This window comes from Scyliorhinus torazame, chromosome 10 (genome assembly GCF_047496885.1).
Source record: "Scyliorhinus torazame isolate Kashiwa2021f chromosome 10, sScyTor2.1, whole genome shotgun sequence".
In the NCBI taxonomy this organism is placed as follows: Eukaryota; Metazoa; Chordata; class Chondrichthyes; order Carcharhiniformes; family Scyliorhinidae; genus Scyliorhinus; species Scyliorhinus torazame.
Window position 1 is genome coordinate 180326924 of NC_092716.1, and position 22686 is coordinate 180349609.

At 49.1% G+C, this 22686-nt stretch overlaps 1 protein-coding gene across 8 annotated transcripts in view; it reads left to right on the plus strand.

Moving 5' to 3' along the window:
- rab3il1 (RAB3A interacting protein (rabin3)-like 1) overlaps positions 1-22686 on the plus strand; it is a 216355-nt gene that overhangs the window by 162021 nt on the left and 31648 nt on the right. For all 8 annotated transcript variants that reach the window (XM_072466058.1, XM_072466061.1, XM_072466057.1 and 5 more), the window contains 5 exons: positions 11728-11992; positions 13203-13298; positions 14144-14221; positions 16328-16543; positions 20214-20342. In XM_072466058.1, the coding sequence (XP_072322159.1) occupies positions 11728-11992; positions 13203-13298; positions 14144-14221; positions 16328-16543; positions 20214-20342 (784 nt within the window). The remainder of the gene's footprint in view (positions 1-11727; positions 11993-13202; positions 13299-14143; positions 14222-16327; positions 16544-20213; positions 20343-22686) is intronic.

The following is a 22686-nucleotide window of genomic DNA, read 5'->3' on the forward strand; positions in this document are numbered from 1 at the left end:
CCCTGAACCCCCCGCGTGCGGCCAGTGGGCGCCGCCATCTTCCTTGACTTGGACTACGTGCGGCCCATGGGCGCCGCCATCTTGCTCCCCTCACAGCACGTGCGGCTTGTGGGCGCCGCCATCTTCTCACAACCAATGGGCGGAGCCACCTTGCCTGCCTCAGGACACGTGCGGCCCCTGGGTGCCGCCATCTTCTCCGCCTCAGGACCTCTGCCCGTCGGGCACCTCATCGGGCTGCTCAGCGCCTGCAACTGCCGCCAACGAGCCGCGTCTCGCCTTCGTCACGATCGATCAGTCCCGACCGCACAACCTCGCGACCGGGTCGACAAAGGTGAAGGTCGACGGGTATTAGATATCCTGCCTCCTGGACTCTGGGAGCACTGAGAGCTTCATCCACCCCGATATGGTATGGCGCTGCTCCCTCGCGGTACATCCCATTAACCAAAAAAATCTCCCTGGCCTCCGGATCCCACTCCGTGGTAATCCGGGGGTACTGCGTCGCCACCCTCGCCATCCAGGGCGTAGGGTTCAGCGGCTTCCGGCTCTACGTCCTCCCCAACCTCTGCGCTGCCTTGCTACTCTGCCTGGACTTCCAGTGCAACCTCCAGAGCCTAACCCTGAAATTTGGCGGGCCCCTACCACCCCTTACTGTTTGCGGCCTCACGACCCTTAAGGTTGACCCGCCTTCTCTGTTTGCAAACCTCACCCCGGATTGCAAACCCGTCGCCACCAGGAGCAGACGGTACATCGCCCAGCACAGGACCTTCATCAGGTCTGAGGTCCAGCGGCTGCTGCCGGAAGGTATCATTGAGGCCAGCAACTGCCCTTGGAGAGCCCAAGTGGTAGTGGTGAAAACGGGGGAATAAAACAGGGTGGTCGTTGACTACAGTCAGACCATCAATCGGTACACTTAGCTCGATGCGTACCTACTCCCACGCATATCTGATATGGTCAATCAGATTGCACAGTACCGGGTTTTCTCGACAGTGGACCTGAAATCTGCCTACCACCAGCTCCCCATCTGGAAGTCGGACCGCCCGTACACCGCGTTTGAAGCGGACGGCCGCCTTTACCATTTCCTTGGGGTTCCCTTTGGCGTCACTAACGGGGTCTCTGTCTTCCAATGGGAGATGGACCGAATGGTTGACGGGTACAGGCAGCAGGCCACTTTCCCGTACCTGGACAACGTCACCATCTGTGGCCACGACCAGCAGGACCACGACGCTAGCCTTTCCAAATTTCTCCACACCGCCAAACTCCTCAACCTAACCGACAACAAGAAGTGCGTGTTCAGCACAAACCAATTAGCCATCCTCGGCTATGTGGTTCAGAACGGAGTTCTAGTGCCCGACCCTGATCGCACGCACCCCCTCATGGAACTACCCCCTCCCCCCTAGGCCCTCAAACGATGCCTGGGGTTCTTTTCGTACTACGCCCAGTGGGTCCCTAACTATGTGGGCAAGGCCCGCCCACTGATCCATTCCACCGGTTTCCCACTGACGACCGAGGCTCACAGGCCTTCAACCGTATCAAGGCCGACATCGCCAAGGCCGCGATGCACGCGAATGACGACACGCTCCCCTTCCAAGTCGAGAGCGATGCATCAGACGTCACTCTGGCCACCACCCTCCGGCAGGCAGGCCCGTGGCATTCTTTTCCCGTACCCTCCATGCCTCTGAATTTCGGTGCTCCTCCGTCGAAAAGGAGGCCCAAGCTATCGTTGAAGCTGGGCGGCACTGGAGGCATTACCTGGCCGGCAGGAGATTCACTCTCCTCACAGACCAACGGTCGGTTGCCTTCATGTTTAACAACACACAGCGAGGTAAGATCGAAAATGATAAGATCTTGTTGGGGAGGATCGAGCTCTCCACCTTTAATTACGAGGTGTTGTATCGCCCCAGTAAGCTCAACGAACCCCCCGATGCCCTATCCCGAGGTACATGTGCCAGCGCACAAGTGGACCGACTCCGGACCCTGCACGACGATCTGTCACCCAGGGATCACCCGCTTTTATCACTTCATTAAGGCCCGCAACCTGCCCTACTATGTTCTATGTACTCCATCGAGGAAGTCAGGGCTATCACCAGACTGCCAGGTCGGCACGGAGTGTAAACCGCACTTCTACCGGCCAGACTGTGCGAGCCTCACGAAGGCTTCCCGCCCCTTTGAACGCCTCAGCGTGGACTTCAAAGGGCCCCTCCCTTCCACCGACTGCAACACGTATTTTCTCAATGTGGTCAACTAATATTCTAGATTCCCCTTCGCCATCCCATGCCCCGATATGACGTCTGCCACCGTAATCAAAGCCTTCAACACCATCGTTGCTCTGTTCGGATTCCCCGCCTACGTCCACTGTGACTGGGGATCCTCATTTATGAGCGATGAGGCTGCGCCAGTACCTGCTCAACAGGGGCATTGCCTTGAGCACGATGACCAGCTACAACCCCCGGGGAAACGGGCAGGTGGAGCGGGAGAATGGGACGGTCTGGACGGCAGTCCAGCTGGCCCTAAGGTCCAGAAATCTCCCAGCCTCCCGCTAGCAGGAGGTCCTCCCCGACGCCCTCCACTCCATTCGGTCGCTCCTGTGCACGGCGACTAATGAAACCCCCCATGAACGTCTCTTTGCCTTCCCCAGGAAGTCCACCTCCGGGATTTCGATCCCAAAGTGGCTGGCAGCTCCAGGACCCGTTCTCCTCCGCAAGCATGAGCGGCTCCACAAGGCGGACCCGTTGGTTGAGAGGGTACAGCTACTCCACGCAAACCCTCAGTACGCCTACGTAGCGTACCCCGACGGCCGCCAAGACACAGTCTCCCTCAGGGACCTGACGCCAGCTGGTTTCTTCCTCCCCCGGCGCCACTCTGCCTTCATCCAGCGCACCCCACCACAGCCCCCGCTCCAGGACAATCCGTCCTCCCCTTGGTCCCATCCGGGGAAGAAGAGGATGTCAACACGTTCCCGGAGTCACCGACGACCGAGCCAACGCCTGACTTGCCACCAGCACTGTAGCGCTCTCCACGACGGATCAAGTTGCCCGACCGTCTAAATTTGTAACCTGCTCTGTTGCCTGGTATGGAGGGAAGATCTTGAGGGAAGGCTGAGGGACTTGAGGCTGTTTTTGTTAAAGAGAAGAAGGTTAAGAGGTGACTTAATTGAGGCATACAAGATGATCAGAGGATTGGATAGGGTGGACAGTGGGAGCCTTTTTCCTCGGATGGTGATGTCTAGCACGAGGGGACATAGCTTTAAATTGAGGGGAGACAGATATAGGACAGATGTCAGAGGTAGGTTCTTTACTCAGAGTAGTAAGGGCGTGGAATGCCCTGCCTGCAACAGTAGTGGACTCGCCAACACTAAGGGCATTCAAATGGTCATTGGATAGACATATGGACGATAAGGGAATAGTGTAGATGGGCTTTAGAGTGGTTTCACAGGTCGCTGCAACATCGAGGGCCGAAGGGCCTGTACTGCGCTGTAATGTTCTATGAAATTTTAATGACAACCAGTATGTAAATAGCTTTCCACCACCCCCGCTGGACTCATTTTTAACAGGAGGTGAATGTGGTAGTCATCACTGTTGTATTATATTGTGTATATACTGCACTGTATACGAGAGTATTACGGTAAGGCTCCTGTACTACAGGTACGGGGGTGGATCCCTGCCTGCTGGCTCCGCCCAGTAGGCGGAGTATAAATGTGTGTGCTCTCCGAACTCCATTTCGGCAGCAGCTGTAGGAGGCGACACATCTCTGTGTAATAAAGTCTCGATTACTCTCTACTCTCGTCTCGTAATTGATAGTGCATCAGGCTCCCTATTTTTTCTTTTGCACTGTCCCTTTTCCCTGCAGTGGAAGTGATGGGTTGTATATACCCATAGTGTTGTACTTTCTCTGAGGGCTATTTGTGAGTTGTCAGCAGCCCTTTGTTTTAAGTCTTGTCCAGCTACCGATTTGTACTTTTGGCTAACTGATGTGTGTCAGAAAGGACTAGATCAGTGCTCCGATACAGCTGGTTGCACTGGTGTTCCTTCTATAGCTTCCAGTCACATGCTATTCGTATGTGTTAAATTGCTCACATTACTTGCAACATCAAGCAGCCATTTAACTTATTAACGTGAAAAGCTCCCCCTGGATTTGGCTTGGGTGTATTTCATCTCTCTCAAATGTTAAAATGTGCACTTTAAATCAGAAATGTAATCAGCAGGAAAATGGCTGATTACCGAGAACAAATGTGAAGTCCCAAAACCTCCCTTACTGAGACCAACTAATCCAGAGTGAGAGTACACAAGAGCTCTATTTAGGTATGTCTCTCTGGCAGATGAACTGTATCATGTACTGTTCTGTGGCCTGTATAACAGTGTGTCTCTGTGAGAGCTGAATAAGACATTATTAGCCTGAATATAGAGCAGTCCTAAAGGCCTGAGCCGTCGGTATTTAGTGTGCCCAATTAATCTTTTCCAATTAAGGGTCAATTTAGCGTGGCCAATCCACCTAGTCTGCACATCTTTGGGTTGTGGGGGCGAAACCCACGCAAACACCAGGAGAATGTATGGAACCTACGAGGGAACAAGCGGTCCTAGATCTGGTCCTGTGTAATGAGACCGGATTGATTCAGGATCTCATAGTTAGGGATCCTCTCGGAAGGAGCGATCACAATATGGTGGAATTTAAAATACAGATGGAGGGTGAGAAGGTAAAATCAAGCACTAGTGTTTTGTGCTTAAACAAAGGAGATTACAATGGGATGAGAGAAGAAATAGCTAAGGTAGACTGGGAGCAAAGACTTTATGGTGAAACAGTGGAGAACCTTCCAAGTGATTTTTCACAGTGCTCAGCAAAGTTTTATACCAACAAAAAGGAAGGACGATAAAAAGAGGGAAAATCGCCCGTGGATATCTAAGGAAATAAGAGAGAGTATCAAATTGAAGGAAAAAACATACAAAGTAGCAAAGATCAGTGGGTTACTAGAGGACTGGGTAATCTTTAGGGGGCATCAGAAAGCTACTAAAAAAGCTATAAAGAAGAGTAAGATAGATTATGAGAGTAAACTTGCTCAGAATATAAAAACAGATAGTAAAAGTTTCTACAAATACATAAAACAAAAAAGAGTGGCTAAGGTAAATATTGGTCCTTTAGAGGATGAGAAGGGAGATTTAATAAAGGGAGATGAGGAAATGGCTGAGGAACTGAACAGGTTTTTTGGGTCGGTCTTCACGGTGGAAGACACAAATAACATGCCAGTGACTGATGGAAATGAGGCTATGACAGAACATAGAACATAGAACAATACAGCGCAGTACAGGCCCTTCGGCCCACGATGTTGCACCGAAACAAAAGCCATCAAACCTACACTATGCCATTATCATCCATATGTTTATCCAATAAACTTTTAAATGCCCTCAATGTTGGCGAGTTCACTACTGTAGCAGGTAGGACATTCCACGGCCTCACTACTCTTTGCGTAAAGAACCTACCTCTGACCTCTGTCCTATATCTATTACCCCTCAGTTTAAAGTTATGTCCCCTCGTGCCAGCCATATCCATCCGCGGGAGAAGGATCTCACTGTCCACCCTATCCAACCCCCTGATCATTTTGTATGCCTCTATTAAGTCTCCTCTTAACCTTCTTCTCTCCAACGAAAACAACCTCAAGTCCATCAGCCTTTCCTCATAAGATGTTCCCTCCATACCAGGCAACATCCTGGTAAATCTCCTCTGCACCCGCTCCAAAGCCTCCACGTCCTTCCTATAATGACAGGTGAGGACCTTGAGGATTTTTATCACCAAGGAGGTAGTGATGGGCAAGCTAATGGGGCTAAAGGTAGACCAGTCTCCTGGACCTGATGGAATGCATCCAAGAGTGCTAAAAGAGATGGCTCTGGGGTGGTTCCGGCGTATTGGAAATTAGCAAACGTGACTCCACTGTTTAAAAAAGGAAGTAGGCAGAAAGCGGGTAATTATAGGCCAGTGAGCTTAACTTCGGTAGTAGGGAAGATGCTGGAATCTATCAAGGAAGAAATAGCGAGGCATCTGGATGGAAATTGTCCCATTGGGCAGACGCAGCATGGGTTCATAAAGGGCAGGTCGTGCCTAACTAATTTAGTGGAATTTTTTGAGGACATTAACAGTGCGGTAGATAATGGGGAGCTAATGGATGTGGTATATCTGGATTTCCAGAAAGCCTTTGACAAGGTGCCACACAAAAGGTTGCTGCATAAGATAAAGATGCATGGCATTAAGGGGAAAGTAGCATGGATAGAGGATTGGTTAATTAATAGAAAGCAAAGAGTGGGGATTAATGGGTGTTTCTCTGGTTGACAATCAGTAGCTAGTGGAGTCCCTCGGGGATCAGTGTTGGGCCCACAACTGTTCACAATTTACATAGATGATTTGGAGTTGGGGACCAAGGGCAATGTGTCCAAGTTTGCAGACGACACTACGATAAGTGGTAAAGCAAAAAATGCAGAGGATACTGGAAGTCTGCAGAGGAATTTGGATAGGCAGAGTGAATGGGCTAGGGTCTGGCAGATGGAATACAATGTTGACAAATGTGAGGTTATCCATTTTGGTAGGAATAACCGCAAAAGGGATTATTATTTAAATGATAAAATATTAAAACATGCTGCTGTGCAGAGAGACCTGGGTGTGCTAGTGCATGAGTCGCAAAAAGTTGGTTTACAGGTGATTAAGAAGGCAAATGGAATTTTGTCCTTCATTGCTAGAGGGATGGAGTTTAAGACTAGGGAGGTTATGCTGCAATTGTATAAGTTGTTAGTGAGGCCACACCTGGAGTATTGTGTTCAGTTTTGGTCTCCTTACTTGAGAAAGGACGTACTGGCACTGGAGGGTGTGCAGAGGAGATTCACTAGGTTAATCCCAGAGCTGAAGGGGTTGGATTACGAGGAGAGGTTGAGTAGACTGGGACTGTACTCGTTGGAATTTAGAAGGATGAGGGGGATCTTGTAGAAACATATAAGATTATGAAGGGAATAGATAGGATAGATGCAGGCAGGTTGTTTCTACTGGCGGGTGAAAGCAGAACTAGGGGGCATAGCCTCCAAATAAGGGGAAGTAGATTTAGGACTGAGTTTAGGAGGAACTTCTTCACCCAAAGGGTTGTGAATCTATGGAATTCCTTGCCCAGTGAAGCAGTGGAGGCTCCTTCATTAAATGTTTTTAAGATAAAGATAGATAGTTTTTTGACGAATAAAGGGATTAAGGAAAGCTGAGTCCACAAAAGATCAGCCATGATCTCATTGAATGGTGGAGCAGGCTCGAGGGGCCAGATGGCCTACTCCTGCTCCTAGTTCTTATGTTCTTAATGTGCAAACTCCACATGGACAGTGACGTAGAGCCGGGATCGAACCTGGGACCTCGGCCCCATGAGGCTGCAGGGCTAACCCACTGCCACCGTGCTGCCCCAGGGCTCTGTTGATATTGCCACTGGCAGTCATCCCAGCTCGGATGCCTGGGGAATGGAGTGATCCCTGTGACTCTGGTGATTGCATTCCTGTGGGTCATAGCTCAGGGGATGGCTGGAAACTCTGGTTGGTGTGTGGATTTTTATCTGGCCAGCTTTCTGCCGTCCCCTGCTGAAAGCGCCGACTTCTGCTGTTCTGATCCCTGGACACCGTGTCCAGCCTGTATGTTGCTCGGGGAGCATTTATCACTTGTCTATGCTCGGGTAATGAACAGTGAGGGTCAACAGGTAATATACAGGAGGAGTTCTCTTCTACAGTCTGTAGATTCACACCAACACCATGCCTTTCATCAACACACACTCGTGCTCGAAGATGTCCCGGGGAATGGATTAAAGACTGTTGGGCCTTTATGGGTCAAATGAATTAAGACAAACTGGTTGGCCTGCCCCATCCTTCAGCCATCTTGTGATCTGCATGGTTCAGCTGCTCACGGACAGACTCTCATCGCTGTAGATATTTTCCCATTCTTGTGTTCCCCACCCCCCAATTATATATTTTTTAAAAGCGGAGAAGGAACCTCCACAGCGCTCCGAAGGAGTCGCAGCGAAGAAGGTGGACTGACTGACGGAATGAAGAAATAATGGTGTGTTGATATCAAGTTTAAAAAGCCTGCGGATTGTAGACCGAGGGCAGTAAAGAATTCACCAACTTGGGAAGAGTAACCGGGGAAGAAGTGAACACTGCTCTACCAGGATTACCACGTAGCACTGACTGAGGGAGGAGGAAAGGTTGATCGGTTTTGACAGTAATGCATTTAATTAACTAACCTTTCTCTTCATTCATGTGAAATTGATTTCAGTATTTGCATCATACATGAGTCATTTCACCTGTGTTTATGTAATCATATCCAATCAAGAGATTACCAAAGTGTTAGGAATTGGAGTGCCATCGCCATGCTGGTATGTACAGTATGATGGTGGGAGGGAAAGAAAACATTTACTTGAATCATAGCCTGTGGTGGGTGGCTTGCACAGTCTGTCAATGCAGATGAGAGAAGAAAGGCTGGGTCACTGAGCTATCATCAGGATGATAGTTACTGGAATTATACCCCAGCAGGAGTTGGTGTCTTCGGGAGAGAACAACATTGGGCATTAATTCCCAGATACCTTCCCGGTGAACCCGCAAGGGGGAGCGGCAGGGCTGGGTGGGCTGCCGTTTAAACAGGCCCAACACAAATTCCGCGAACCTGGGGATCCAAATCACTCACGACTGGATAGGTGTCCACAAATGGAACTTGACCAGCCTGACGGGAAGTAAAGAAGGACCTGCAGAGATGGAACACGCTCCCACTCTCCCTGGCAGGGAGAGTGAAGACGATCAAGATGAACGTACTGCCCAGGTTCCTCTTCCTGTTTTAGATCCACCCCGATCTACATCCCCAAGTCCTTTTTCAACTCTTACTGAACAAAATGATTATGGCGTTTGTGTGGGGCGGGTGGATTGCAAGGATCCCAAAGAGTACTGCAGAGAACGAGATCGAGATCCATGGGGGCCTAGCCCTGCCAAACCTACAATATTATCACTGGGCAGTGACGGCGGAGAGAGTAAAGGGGTGGGTAAAGGAGCCAGAAGCTGAGTGGGTGCTCATGGAGGAGGGGTCCTGCAGAGGGACCTCCCTCCAGGCCCTAGCCACGGCGGCAGTCCCATCCCTACATAATAAATATTCAATTAACCCGGTGGTGGTAGCAACACTCCAGTCGTGGAACCAACTGCGACAGCATTTCGGGCTAACGGAAATGTCCGACAAGGCCCCCATCTGCAACAACCACAGGTTCACGCCAGCTACTGTGGACATCACTTTCAAAAGGTGGAGACAGGACAGGGGACATTGACAGGGACATGTACACCAACAACAGGTTAACAACGCTCAAAGAGCTGACCGAAAGATTCCAGCTGATGGGGAGGGCAACGAACTCTGGTATCTACAAATCACAAGTTTCCAATGAAGGGGAAACCAGGACGTACCCACGACCACCGCCACAATCACTGCTAGAGGACCTGCTGGACATGGACATCTTGGGGAAAGGGAACTGTGGTGACATGTATGGACGACTGCTAAGGAGGGCCAACACCCAACTGGACGAGACAAGGGAGAAATGGGAGGAGGACTTGGCGTTCGAATAGGGTGGGGACTCTGGAGCTAAGCACTGCACAGGGTCAACTCCACCTCCACATGCGCAAGGCTAAGCCTAATACAGCTAAACGTGGTACAGAGCCCACTTAACCAGAACCCGAATGAGCAGTTTCTTCCTGGAGGTGGAGGACAGATGCGAACGGTGCCAAGGAGGTCCGACCAACCACGCCCACATGTTCTGGCATTGCCCCAGACTTGCTGGGTACTGGACAGCCTCCTTTGAGGCAATGTCCAAAGTGGTGGGGATGAGGGTGGAGCCTGCATCCGAACAGCCAGATCTCTTCAAGGGGAGGAGGGCGACACCCTTGCCTTTGCCTCCATAATCACCCGTCGGGGAATCCTGCTCGGCTGGCGGTCAGTGTCATGATATTCAAACACACACATCATGATAGACACACCAACAGACAAATCAGAACACACAACACCACAACCAAATGACAGAAAGATATAAAAGCACAGACACAACCCCTGGTGGTCAGTAAGAGCTGCAGAGGGGAACCAGGACACAGCTATTGCCGGGGACACTCAGGGAGACAGCACGTGCAGAGTGTCCAGAACGAACTGTATTATAAGAGTTATAATAAAATAGAGTTGTACCACATACAACTGTGTTGGCTCATCTGTGCACCAGAGCACCCAACACCACAGTCAGCAGCACTACCCAAAGCTGCAGACTGGCTGTCCGACCTATCAGAATTTCTCCAAATGGAAAAAATTTAATTTGCTTTCCGAGGGTCGGAAGAAGGCTTCCACAAAACGTGGGAGCCATTCACCCGGTTGTTCCAAGACCTGTTCGCAGCCAATAACTAAGAAACCAAAGAAAAGGAGGGTGTAGCCACAACACAGGAAGGAAGATTGGAGGGTGGCGGGCAGGGGAACGATTTGATTTATTATTGTCACATGTATTAGTAAACAGTGAAAAGTATTGTTTCTTGCATGCTGTACAAACTATGCATACTGTACATAGGGAAGGAAGGCGAGACTGCAGAATATAATGTTCCAGTTATAGCAAGGTGTAGAGAAAAGATCAACTTAATACAAGGTAGGTCCATTCAAAAGTCTGATGGCAGTAGGGAAGAAGCTGTTCTTGAGTCGGTTGGTACGTGACCTCAAACTTTGGTATCCTTTTCCTGACGGAAGAAGGTGAAAGAGAGTATGTCCGGGGTGCGTGGGGTCCTTAATTATGCTGGTTGTCTTTCCGAGGCAGCGGGAATTGTAGACAGAATTGTAAACGTGGAATTCAACCAAGCCCAACAAGAGAACGAGGTGGGGGGGGGGCAGAGGGAGCAGGTGCAACAGCCTGAACCAGGGGGTGGGGAGTGAGGAAAGAGAAGAGGAAGAGACAAAGAGAAAACCGGTGGCAAGCAAAAGGCAGGGGACCACAGCTGTCACTGCAAGAAGAAATATGTGTAAATAGTTCTAGTTTTACTTGTTTTTCTTTTGCTTTCTCTCTTGCTTTTGTTTTGTCTCCTAATGTCTGTTCATATTTCTATACCTGCTCTGTAAACCCAAATCTCAATAAAAACATAGGATTGATGCGTTGTGCCTGCCATCTAGTGTTTATCACAGGAACTTCCACTTTTGGAGGAGAGTTTATTCGGAGTTCCAGTAACCTGCCTGCAACCAATGTTTACTCCTTCACTGCTCTGATTGTCATTCTTTGGGTTTGAAGTGTTGATGTGTGGACCCACCAATTCTCTCCCCCCCCCCCCCCCCCCCCTCCGCCTCAGCATTTTTAGGTAGAGTTTGTTCATTTAAAAAAATTTTTTTTTTTGGTCCCTTCTCTCTCAATTAACTTTACATTTCTGCTACTCTTTCAAACTTTATTTTTCCCTTGTTTCCTTACACGAATTTCGATCTTTATTTTGATCTTTACCTTAGTTTAATGGTCTATTTATTCCACTTTATTGTGCTCGCTTCTCTCTTCCCTCCACCCTTGTCGCCCGTCCTCACACACGTTTCCTTTTTAATTCCCTCTCTCATTGTCTCCCATCTTTGCCTGTTCTAGTTTTTGTACCTGGATAAGGATGGACACAGTGCTGTATTGTTTAGTCTGGGGTGGACCTGCTCCAATGGCCTGGTGAGATCAGCTGAATTCCTATTTGTCTTTCTCAGGGAACAGAAGCCGGCAGCTGGGAACCAGTGTTTTGCCAGTAAACGGGTGCTCGGTACCTGGAAGGAGACGATGCCCGTGGATGATGAAGTTGGGTCTGAGCATCACACAGCGCACAGCACACACGCTCAGCAGAAAAACTCCGAGCCCATGAGCGAGGAGATGCTTCGCAATGCCTACCACCTGTCCCGGCTACGGAGTTCCTCCGTGGAAATACGGGAGAAAGGGTCAGAGCGGCTAAAGGAAGAGCTGGCAAAGGCGCAGAGGGTAAGAAGGCACAGCCCAGAGCGTGATTTTAAAAACTGAACTTCTGTTTGTACTGGACTGACCGAATCAGATTATTGTGGATGGAGATGTAAGATGGGAAAAGTGTGGTACCAACTGGAATAAAGGGGGAGTGATGGAGTTCCGTGTTTAATGTCCAGTATGGTTATTGATTGTGAGAAAGGAATTGTTATCACACCATTCTTGCGCATATAATGATTCAAACTGAAAGTGGTGGATAAATCCTATACTTTAGATACCTGGCACGCAGGTAGAAAAGGGTTTAGACCAGTCCATCTGATTTTGAAGGTGTTACACAAATATTACATCTAAAACGAACAACTGCTCACAACTAGAAAAATCAATCAACGATCACCTTGTAAAACAGTCCTATTGCTTTTTTCTAGACTTGATGACCTTGAGGGGAAAAATCTGAAGGTTAAATAACAGCTACTAATCAATGGAAAAACTTATTAAGACCAGCAGTTGGCCTTTAATTGAGCTCGTGAAATGTCCATTTCCAGGAATTTGACTTTGTAACTGTCCAGTTTAAGTGCAACTTCATCTTGAGCAGAATGCAATAGAATGTGTTTCACAGTGCAGCATCCCTTATCTGAAATTCTGAAATCCGCACTTTTTTTTCGAGCGTGTCGCACGTGCACAGTTCCCAACATTCTGCATATGTGCAGTATATTCCTAAATCCGACACACTCTGCCCCAAGCATTTCGGATAAGGGATTTTCAACCTGTAGAACCTCCCGGGCCTATTGTGCATCATCTCAATTAAGCAACGGCACAAGTGATCCACATGTGCAATACAAGGATGCTTATGTCGTTGTTCTTAAAATAAAATTTCCTCCCTTCTGTCTTAGTTTCTTAAGTTACCCCAGGCCACAGTTCACAGATCGTGTCACATGTCCATTCTTCACCATGAGTTTAGACGTTAATTTCTGACCACTCCCATTCTGGCTGAAGCTATTCCTGACCTCCCCTGATGTCCACGTGTGCAAATATTTACTGACCAGTGTCTCTGGACAGTGATTTGGTGCACCATTGGTATGGAGAAGAATTATGGTCTGTCTGCGTGCACGCTGGGTGTGTTATCCTAACTTGGTACAGGATGGGTTTAGAGTCTGGAACCAGTTCTGTTTGAGGAGTGTGCTGGACAATGCATCCCACTGGTGTGACATGTCTTTGTTCGTTCCCTGTTCAGGAGCTGAAGCTGAAGGATGAAGAATGCGAGAAACTGTCTAAGGTGCGGGAGCAATTGGAGCAGGAATTGGAGGAGCTGACGGCGAGTCTCTTTGAGGTACTGCCAATTCCCAAAGCTGGATGTCCGATATTTTAGTTGGACAGTCTTCACCCGATTGCCGGTTGGCTGATGCCTGAGGGAGGTTTGGGTTCAGTGACTGAGGTTGACTGTCGTGTACATAATAATCTTTTATTGTCACAAGTAGGCTTACATTAACACTGCAATGAAGTCACTGTGAAAATCCCCTAGTCTCCACACTCCGGAACCTGTTCGGGTACACATAGGGAGAATTCAGAATGTCCAAATTGCCTAACCGCACGTCTTTCGGGAGCGCCTGGAGGAAACCCACGCGGACACTGAGAACGTGCCGACTCCACATAGACAGTGACCCAAGCCGGGAATCGAACCTGGGACCCTGGAGCTGTGAAGCAGCAGTGCTACCCACTGTGCTACCGTGCCACGCACCTCCTCCCGACAAAAACTATAAACTGATGAAATGGCACTGTATGATGATATTTTGGGGTCACTCCAGTAATCAAAATTGGCAGTGCTCCTGAATCATGCGATCAATAATTATCGGTCTCCCAGACCCCTCCATAGTTAACCACAAACTTTTAATTAATTGAAGTTCTTCCCCTCGACTTAGCTATTCAAGTGAGTGGAGAGATTAGATTCTTTACAGACCCATACCAATTATGTGTGGAGCCTGAGGTCCAAGAAGCTGTGTACCCTTTGACCTAGTCTGTGATTTTGCTCTTGGGCACTTGACACAAATACATTTTTAATCCTAACTTGCTCTCCACTGTTCCCTGACCCACTCTCTCTCAGCTTGTGGCCTCCACTGTTCCTTGACCCACTCTCTCAGCTTGTGGTCACTAATCGTTCCTTTTCTTTATGAACAGGAAGCACATAAGATGGTGCGGGAAGCAAATACTAAACAGGCCACGGCTGAGAAGCAACTCAAGGAAGCACAAGGGAAGGTAGGTAACCACTTCCCGTGGCGTGGTCAGGCTTGTGTGCCCTGTAAATTTCGCTGATGTGGCAGATGTCTCGTAGGGTTGGCAGTATGAAAGCTTCAAGCTGTGGCAATCTTCACTTCTCCAGGAAGGGCTGTCACTGATTCCAGTTGCTGACTCATGGGTCACTGTGCAGGAGACGTGTCTCCTTCACATGTCCATATATTTGTTAAAAGGTGTAAACAATGTAACTCCTGAAGTGCTGTTGAGTACGATCAGGAAGCGTCCGGGTTCATTGCAGTGTTTGCTGGACCTCTCAAACTCCACTTCCTTGTAGACATTTTGGCAAGATTTTGGAGAAATTGGCTCTGGGAAAGAGAGACATAGCGAATACTTGTTTTCAGATTGGTTAATTATGGTGTCCCTTTGGTGTTACTGTTGGGATCACTGCATTTATTAAAAAAAAAATGTGCGATTCTCCCAAAAAGGAACAAGGTCCTCTAACGAGTGCGTTTAGTCGCGTGTTTGCAGTGCCGAAAAACACATGGCTGTTCAACGCAATGCGCCAGAGGCTGCACATAGCCCCATTTTGTACCGTTGGGAGATTCACTTGCCGGAACTCTCCAGTGTTGGTGTCCCGATCTCGGCCCCTGAAATGATCCCCGAACGCATGATGGGAGGGTCCCCGGCCCGATCACGCGTGTGCAAAATTGCCAGCTTGGCGCCTTGACAGTGCCAACCTGGCACCCTGGCAGTGCCCGTGCCAGCTGGCAGTGTCCATGCCAGCTAGCAGTACCACCTTGGCAGTGCCAGACTGGCACCAAGTGTCACTGCCAGGGTTCCCAGATGGCAGAGCCCAGGGAGCACTAGCAGTGTCAGGGCACCATCCTTCCCAAAGGCATGCAGCTGGGGGCCTCCGATACCCTTGGAGACCCCCACGAGTGCCGTTCCGTCTGGTCCCTGTTTGTGGCGATTAGTGCTGAACGGCGCTCACCCGAGGAGAAGGGGATGAATCCCAAACCTCGGGTAACTCAGGAATCTACACACAAGAGTGAGGTTAACTGCCTCGTTCTATTGTGCACATTTGCCAAAAAGTGAATCTGCCCACAAATGGGCAGGATTTACACCACAGCGTCTCGCAAAATGACATTGGATCTTGCGAGGCTGGCAGATCCCTGAGGTGAGATGGGTAGATCCCTGGAGCGGGATCTCCTGGCTTTCATCGGCTGCGCTGCGACGAGTTGCTTTTCCAACACAGCATGGCCGTTGGCATATTAATGACCTGGATTTGGATAGACATAGTTTCAAAGATCACAGGTGGAACATGGAAATGTAGCAGGTGGTGAGAGGAATAGTAACAGACTCCAGGAGGATGTCAACAAACCAGTGAAATGAGCAGGCACATGGCAGATGGAAATGAATGAGGAGTGCAGTGTGAAGTGATTCCTTTTGTTAGGACGAGTGAGAAGATGCAATACAAAATTCTGGTACAATTTTAAATTTGGTGCAGCAACATGGAGACCTGGGGGATGGATGTACACAAATAAGGCTGTGGTTTTTTTGTAAAGCGATCAAGATTTCATGTGTCTAAATAGAAGTGTAGAATATAAAAAGGAATCGGGCTGTGCTTAAAACCTTATGAAAAACCAGTTGGCAATGTTCTGGGACAGATGTCAAGGGCGTGGAGAGAAAAATGTGTTTAAAATGGCACCAGGGATTTATTTATGTGGAGAAATTCTTTTTAGTGAAGAGAAGACTTGAGGAGATGTGACGAGGGTATTCACAATTCGGAAAGGTTTTGGTAAAGCAAAGGAAACCGTTTCCAGTGGCAGAAGATTCAGTAACCAGAGTCGACAGATTTGAAGGTAACTGCCAAAGGCAGCGAGGTTATTCTGATCTGGAATGTGCTGCCTGAAAAGGTGCCGGCAGAAGCAGATTCAATAATGTTCAAAAGCTAAATTTGGGTATCTGAGATAGATGACCCATTCCTCAGCATTTACATCCCTCTCCTTGTTTAAGCAGGAAATTCACAGAAAAGAATCTGCTATTTTTAGCCATTGCCTGGGAATATTGTTGATGACTAGGTACTGTGTTGATTACTCTGCCTCCTTGTGCTCTATCCCATTTTAGATCGATGTGCTACTGGCCGAGGTCACTGCCCTGAAGACCCTTGTGATTACATCAACACCATCCTCTCCCAATAGGGAGCTGCACCCACAGCTCCAGAGTCCTTCGAAAGCTGCCTTTAAGAAAGGCCACAGTCGTAACAAAAGCTTGAGCAGTGCTATGGTCACGGCAGCAACTCCGAATACCCAGTTACAGCCAATCTGCAAGGACGGCAGGGAAGTGAGTATGAAAATGGGTCTGGGTGCCTCGTCAATCTGTTTCCACCTGCCTCGCTTATCTGTCTTCCCTCCTTCCTGTCTGTCTGTCTGCCTTAGCTTGCTTGTCTTGCTCTCTGTCTGCCTGAGAAAAGCTACATGATCCTCGTGGGATTACGATTCAGTGACTAGTTTGATTTTAAAAATGTCAGGCAAAACATTTCCAGGGTAATTATAACTGCCCCCCCCCCTCCCAGTTTTGAGTAGGGCTTGGGTGTCTGAAATAGAAAATGTAATAGAAACTTTTCTATAATTTGTGTGCTGCCATCACAGCCGAACACAATACAATTCCTCAATCTCTTGGCTTCCAGCCTCAGTGCCTGAGGCATCAGGCCCAGCCATTAACCTCATCTTGCTATTTGATTTCCCTCATGACTGCGCATTATTCAAAAGCGTGTGTGGGGGGGGGGGGGCGCGCAGTAAGCAGACTTGAGATCGGGTCTCTGTCAGTGTTCAGGCCTGTGGAGGCGTAGCTCACTCAGCCTCTAAGGGAAGAGCAAACCGTGTCTTCCCTTGTTTACTATCAGCCAAACTGGGGGAGGGAGATGGTGGCGTAACAGCAATGCTACTTGGTATAGTAATTCAGAGGCCCAGGATCATGCTGTGGGAGTTTAAATCCCACCATGGCATCTGATGCAACGTAAATTAAATTAAAATGTGGAATTGAAAGCTATTGTCAGTAATGGTGACCATAAAATATAATTGATTGTTGCTTTAAAAAAAAAAACAACAACCCATCTTTAGCGAAGACCTGGCCTGGGGTAACCAAGAAGGTAGATGAGGGCAGTGCAGCTGACCTTTGTCTACATGGACTTTAGCAAGGCCTTTGACAAGGCACCGCATGGCAGGTTGTTGCACAAGGTTAAATCTCACAGGATCCAGGATGAGGTAGCCAATTGGATACAAAATTGGCTTGATGACAGAAGCCAATGGGTGGTTGTCAAGGGTTGTTTTTCAAACTGGAGGCCTGTGACCAGCGGTGTGCCTCGGGGATCAGTGCTGGGTTATTTGTTATTTATATTAATGATTTGGGTGAGAATTTGGGAGGCATGGTTAATAAGTTTGCAAATGACACTAGATTGGTCGTATAGTGGACAATGAAGAAGGTTATCTAGGATTGCAACGGGATCTTGATCAATTTGGCCAGTGAGCTGATTGAATGGCAGATGGAGTTTAATTTAGATAAATGTGAGATGCTGCATTTTGGTAGATCAAATCAGGGCAGGACCTACTCAGTTAATGGTAGGGAGTTGGGGGGGAGTTGTAGAACAAAGAGATCTAGGAGTACAGGTTCATAACTCCTTGATAGTGGAGTCACAAGTGGACAGGGTGGTGAAGAAAGCATTTGGCATGCTTGGTTTCATTGATCAGAACATTGAATGCAGGAGCTGGGATGTCTTGCTGAAATTGTACAAGACATTGGTAAGACCACACTTGAAATACTGTATACAGCTCTGGTCACCCTTTTTGAAAGGATATTATTAAACTAGAAGGAGTGCAGAAAAGATTTTCTGGGATGCTACCCGGACTTGATGGTTCGAGTTATAAGGAGAGGCTGGATAGACTGGGACTTTGTTCTCTGGAGTGTAGGAGGCTTAAGGGTGATCTTCTAGAGGTCTATATAGATAACTAATATCGACAATTCCAGGGTTGTAGAAATTGAGGCACACTGAGCCCTACCACCCTGGTATAACTGTATGGCACTGCTGCTAGCAAGGCTGAAACTACAGGGCTCTACTAATTAGATCTGGTAGGGTGGGGTGGCATTGTGGTTATTTGAACCAACAAATTCTACTGGGAGGCCCTTGGCAATAAAACAGGTGAGGGTCAAAGTGACCCCCCCCCCCCCACACACACACACACACACACACACAGCTCATTTTGAAAGGCACTGTGATTCTGGTGTTACCCTGAGTCTTGTCTCTGGTCTTTTGGTCAATCCCCTGTCTCTCTGTTCTAATACTCTTTAACTCTACTAACACTGATTTTTCATGGTGCTCCTGAAGGCAGGAGTTCCCACTCTCCTCTCTCTGCTGCTCTGCATTGTACCTGGGAGGGCGATTTATGTCACGCCTGAGCCGTATGAGCATCTTACCAAGTCATCATCGATGCAGGAGCATCAGGTACTTTTGCCACCTTGTGCTATGAATGCCCTGTTACGTTATGTGTCTGAAATAATTATCTTTGCATGATTGTTTTTTTCCTCTTGATAAGAGAGCAAGATGGAAAAGATTTAAAAGGACTTGTAGTGGGTTTACCTGAGGGTGGGTGATATAGTGGGAGGGGGATGCGCTGGGGTTATGGGAGGGGGGTTGGGATGCGATGGTGCGCTGGGGCAACGGGGAGAGCGGCGCGCTGGGGCAACGGGGAGAGCGGCGCGCTGGGGCAACGGGGAGAGCGGGGCGCTGGGGCAACGGGGAGAGCGGGGCGCTGGGGCAACGGGGAGAGCGGGGCGCTGGGGCAACGGGGAGAGCGGGGCGCTGGGGCAACGGGGAGAGCGGCGCGCTGGGGCAACGGGGAGAGCGGCGCGCTGGGGCAACGGGGAGAGCGGCGCGCTGGGGCAACGGGGAGAGCGGGGCGCTGGGGCAACGGGGAGAGCGGGGCGCTGGGGCAACGGGGAGAGCGGGGCGCTGGGGCAACGGGGAGAGCGGGGCGCTGGGGCAACGGGGAGAGCGGGGCGCTGGGGCAACGGGGAGAGCGGGGCGCTGGGGCAACGGGGAGAGCGGGGCGCTGGGGCAACGGGGAGAGCGGCGCGCTGGGGCAACGGGGAGAGCGGCGCGCTGGGGCAACGGGGAGAGCGGCGCGCTGGGGCAACGGGGAGAGCGGCGCGCTGGGGCAACGGGGAGAGCGGCGCGCTGGGGCAACGGGGAGAGCGGGGCGCTGGGGCAACGGGGAGAGCGGCGCAACGGGGAGAGCGGCGCGCTGGGTTTATTGGGGAGGGGGGAGGGCGGGGCGGGAGTTTGACCTGGTCATTTACCTCTAGCTCAGGTTAATGGACTGAATGTCTTTACGTTCTGGCTCTTGGGGAATGGGGTTAGAGCTTTCTCAGTGAGTGTGATTTACAGCACAAGATTGTTGGCACAATATCACCTGGTATCCAACAACAGCAATTTATAATGATCACCAGAAGAAGTTAGAAAAAGAGGAGGAATTAAATACACATCCGGATTAAGAACAGCTTTGTGATATCACTAACTTTTGGAGTTGGAACAGACTTGTGTATTGCCTCCTCTACTCATTCCTATCGATTGAGTCACACACCTCCTCCCTCATTGACCTGTAAGTGAGTGGATCACACCCCACCATCATTGATCCATTGGTGACTGGGGCACTGCCCTCCCTCACTAACCTGTTAGTGACTGGTAAACAGCCCTCCCTCATTCACCCATTAGGACAGGATTGTGCTTGGCTATGCTGCATTCTATGGTAGAATAGCTTGTTGACATCCACTAGCCATATTTAAGAAAGGCTATTTGGCGGAGCCTGTGAAGTTGTACCACAGTTAGTGCCAGCATTATCTGGGGAGGAATACAAATCACCTTGACAGCATACTGGATGTCACATTCATGCCTGTGAGGTCGGATTGAAAAGCTACTGTACTGCGTTTCCTGACATCCCTGCCTTGCTGCTTGCAGATCGATCTGATTTTATTTGAAGAGTTCCAGGCATGGAAGGAGGAACCGACCCTGGATAAGGCTTGCCCATTCTTGGAGAGGATTTACCAGGAGGACATCAGGCCATGTCTTTCCTTTGCCAAGCATGAGGTGAGTTTTAACCATTGGAGTCAGCTGTCCTCCGACAGCAAGGTGGTTGCCTGAGTGTCAAGAGTTCTGGAGGATGAATATATTTATCATACAAATATCCCATAGACCTCCCGTACATCTAGGGTGTCTCATGATGAGTCTGTTATGACACCCTGGGCCGGTGCGCAGTCAATTCCAGCCCCACTTGACATGGATTTGCAAAACAAGTTAAATTCTATTTTATTTAAAATACCTGAGGACCTTGACTGAGCCCAATAAACTGCAGTCATTGGGTTTGTAACTTTTAACACAATTAATCATTTTATTTTTTTTAATTTAGAGTACCCAATTCATTTTTTCCAATTAAGGGGCAATTTTAGCTCGGTCAATCCACCTAGCTTGCACATTTTTGGGTTGTGGGGCGAAACCCACGCAAACACGGGGAGAATGACCAAGAGCCGGGATCGAACCTGGGACCTCGGCGCCATGAGGCTGCAATGCTAACCACTGTGCCACCATGCTGCCCTAACACAATTAATCGTAATGGGCAGAAAATGCAACTGACTGTCTAATATCCCTTTCCCAACTCCACCTTCCTAACTATCCCCACACACACTAGCACGAATGCACACACACACTGGCACGAACGCCCACACAGACAAACAGCACAGAGGGGAAAGATGAGAGGTAAAGAAAATATTAATAAAAATAAATGGATAAAGGATCTTGGAATTCAAGCTTTTGTTCTGGTGGAACTTCCTTCTAAACTTGAGGTGATTTTCTCTGGCAAGCTTGTCTATTTTTTCTATAGATTCTGTTCTGCCAAGCTCTCGCTCAAAGCATCACGCAGGAACCAATCACTGACTGTTGTCAGGCAGAACACTGTCCTTGGCCAACCCACAGATTGCTAGTCAGCTAGTTCCTAAGATCCACTCGGTGTTGATGAGTCTGTTTGTCCTCTCCAAAATACTAAACCTGAGAACACATGTCCTGGCAAGCAGGTTGCTTCAACTGGAGTCCTCTGCTAAAAGGCCGAATATGGGTCTGTGGACCAAAAAAACTGGAAACTAAGTAAATAACAGGAAGGACTCGAGTTTCTGACTAAATTAGGCAGTCGGCCCTTCCAGGATTTACAAACTTAAATTGTGTTATTGGCCATAATTTATGCCTCCAAATGACCTCTGGGTGTAGTTCTTTAAAAGCACTTTAAATATACATTGCATTGAGTGGAGCACTTTGAAGATGGAGGGGCATTTCTAGAACACCAAAGACCAGTGTAGTCTGTGTTAGTTAACTTGTTGAAAGGAAGGAAAAGAAACAAGTGGAATGGGCCCAGGGCTCCTTCCTGTCGCTGCCTTGTGTCTGACTATAGAGGAGCAGTCTGCATCAGAACATGAAACCGGAGAATGAGAAACGTGAACATGAGATAGTTATATTTCCTAGAATCATAGAATTTACAGTGCAAAAGGAGGCCACCAGCCCTTGGAAAGAGCACCCTATCTAAGCCAACACCTCCACCCTACCCCCATTACCCCACCTAACCTTTTTTGGACACTAGGGGCAATTTAGCATGGCTAATCCAGCTAACGTGCACATCTTTGGACCGTGGGAGGAAACCCGAGCATCTGGAGGAAACCCACGCAGACACGGGGAGAACGTGCAGACTCCGCACAGACAGTGACCCAAGCCAGGAATCAAACCTGGGACCCAGGAGCTGTGAAGCAAAAGTGCGAACCACTGTGCAACCGTGCCACATTATTGGGGATGGGAACATGGGGGTTTTCTGTAATTATTGGACTTAAATTAACTTTTTCAATCTGTGTCGGGGTAAAATGAATCTTTTGTGAACAAATAAATTCTTTCTTAATATAATTTTTTATGGTCTTTCTCCTTTCCGTTTTATTATGCATGCTCTGTGATTGAATATCTTGCTGTTTGTCAATATTCTCTCCCTCTCTGTCTCCCTCGCTGTCTCTCTCTCCCTCGCTGTCTCTCTCTCCCTCGCTGTCTCTCTCTCCCTCGCTGTCTCTCTCTCCCTCTCTGTCTCTCTCTCCCTCTCTGTCTCTCTCTCTCCCTCTCTGTCTCTCTCTCTCCCTCTCTCCCTCTCTGTCGGTCTCTCGGTCTCTCGGTCTCTCGGTCTCTCGGTCTCTCGGTCTCTCGGTCTCTCGGTCTCTCGGTCTCTCGGTCTCTCGGTCTCTCGGTCTCTCGGTCTCTCGGTCTCTCGGTCTCTCGGTCTCTCGGTCTCGCTGTCTCGCTGTCTCTCGGTCTCTCGGTCTCTCGGTCTCTCGGTCTCTCGGTCTCGCTGTCTCTCCCTCTCGCTGTCTCTCCCTCTCGCTGTCTCTCCCTCTCGCTGTCTCTCCCTCTC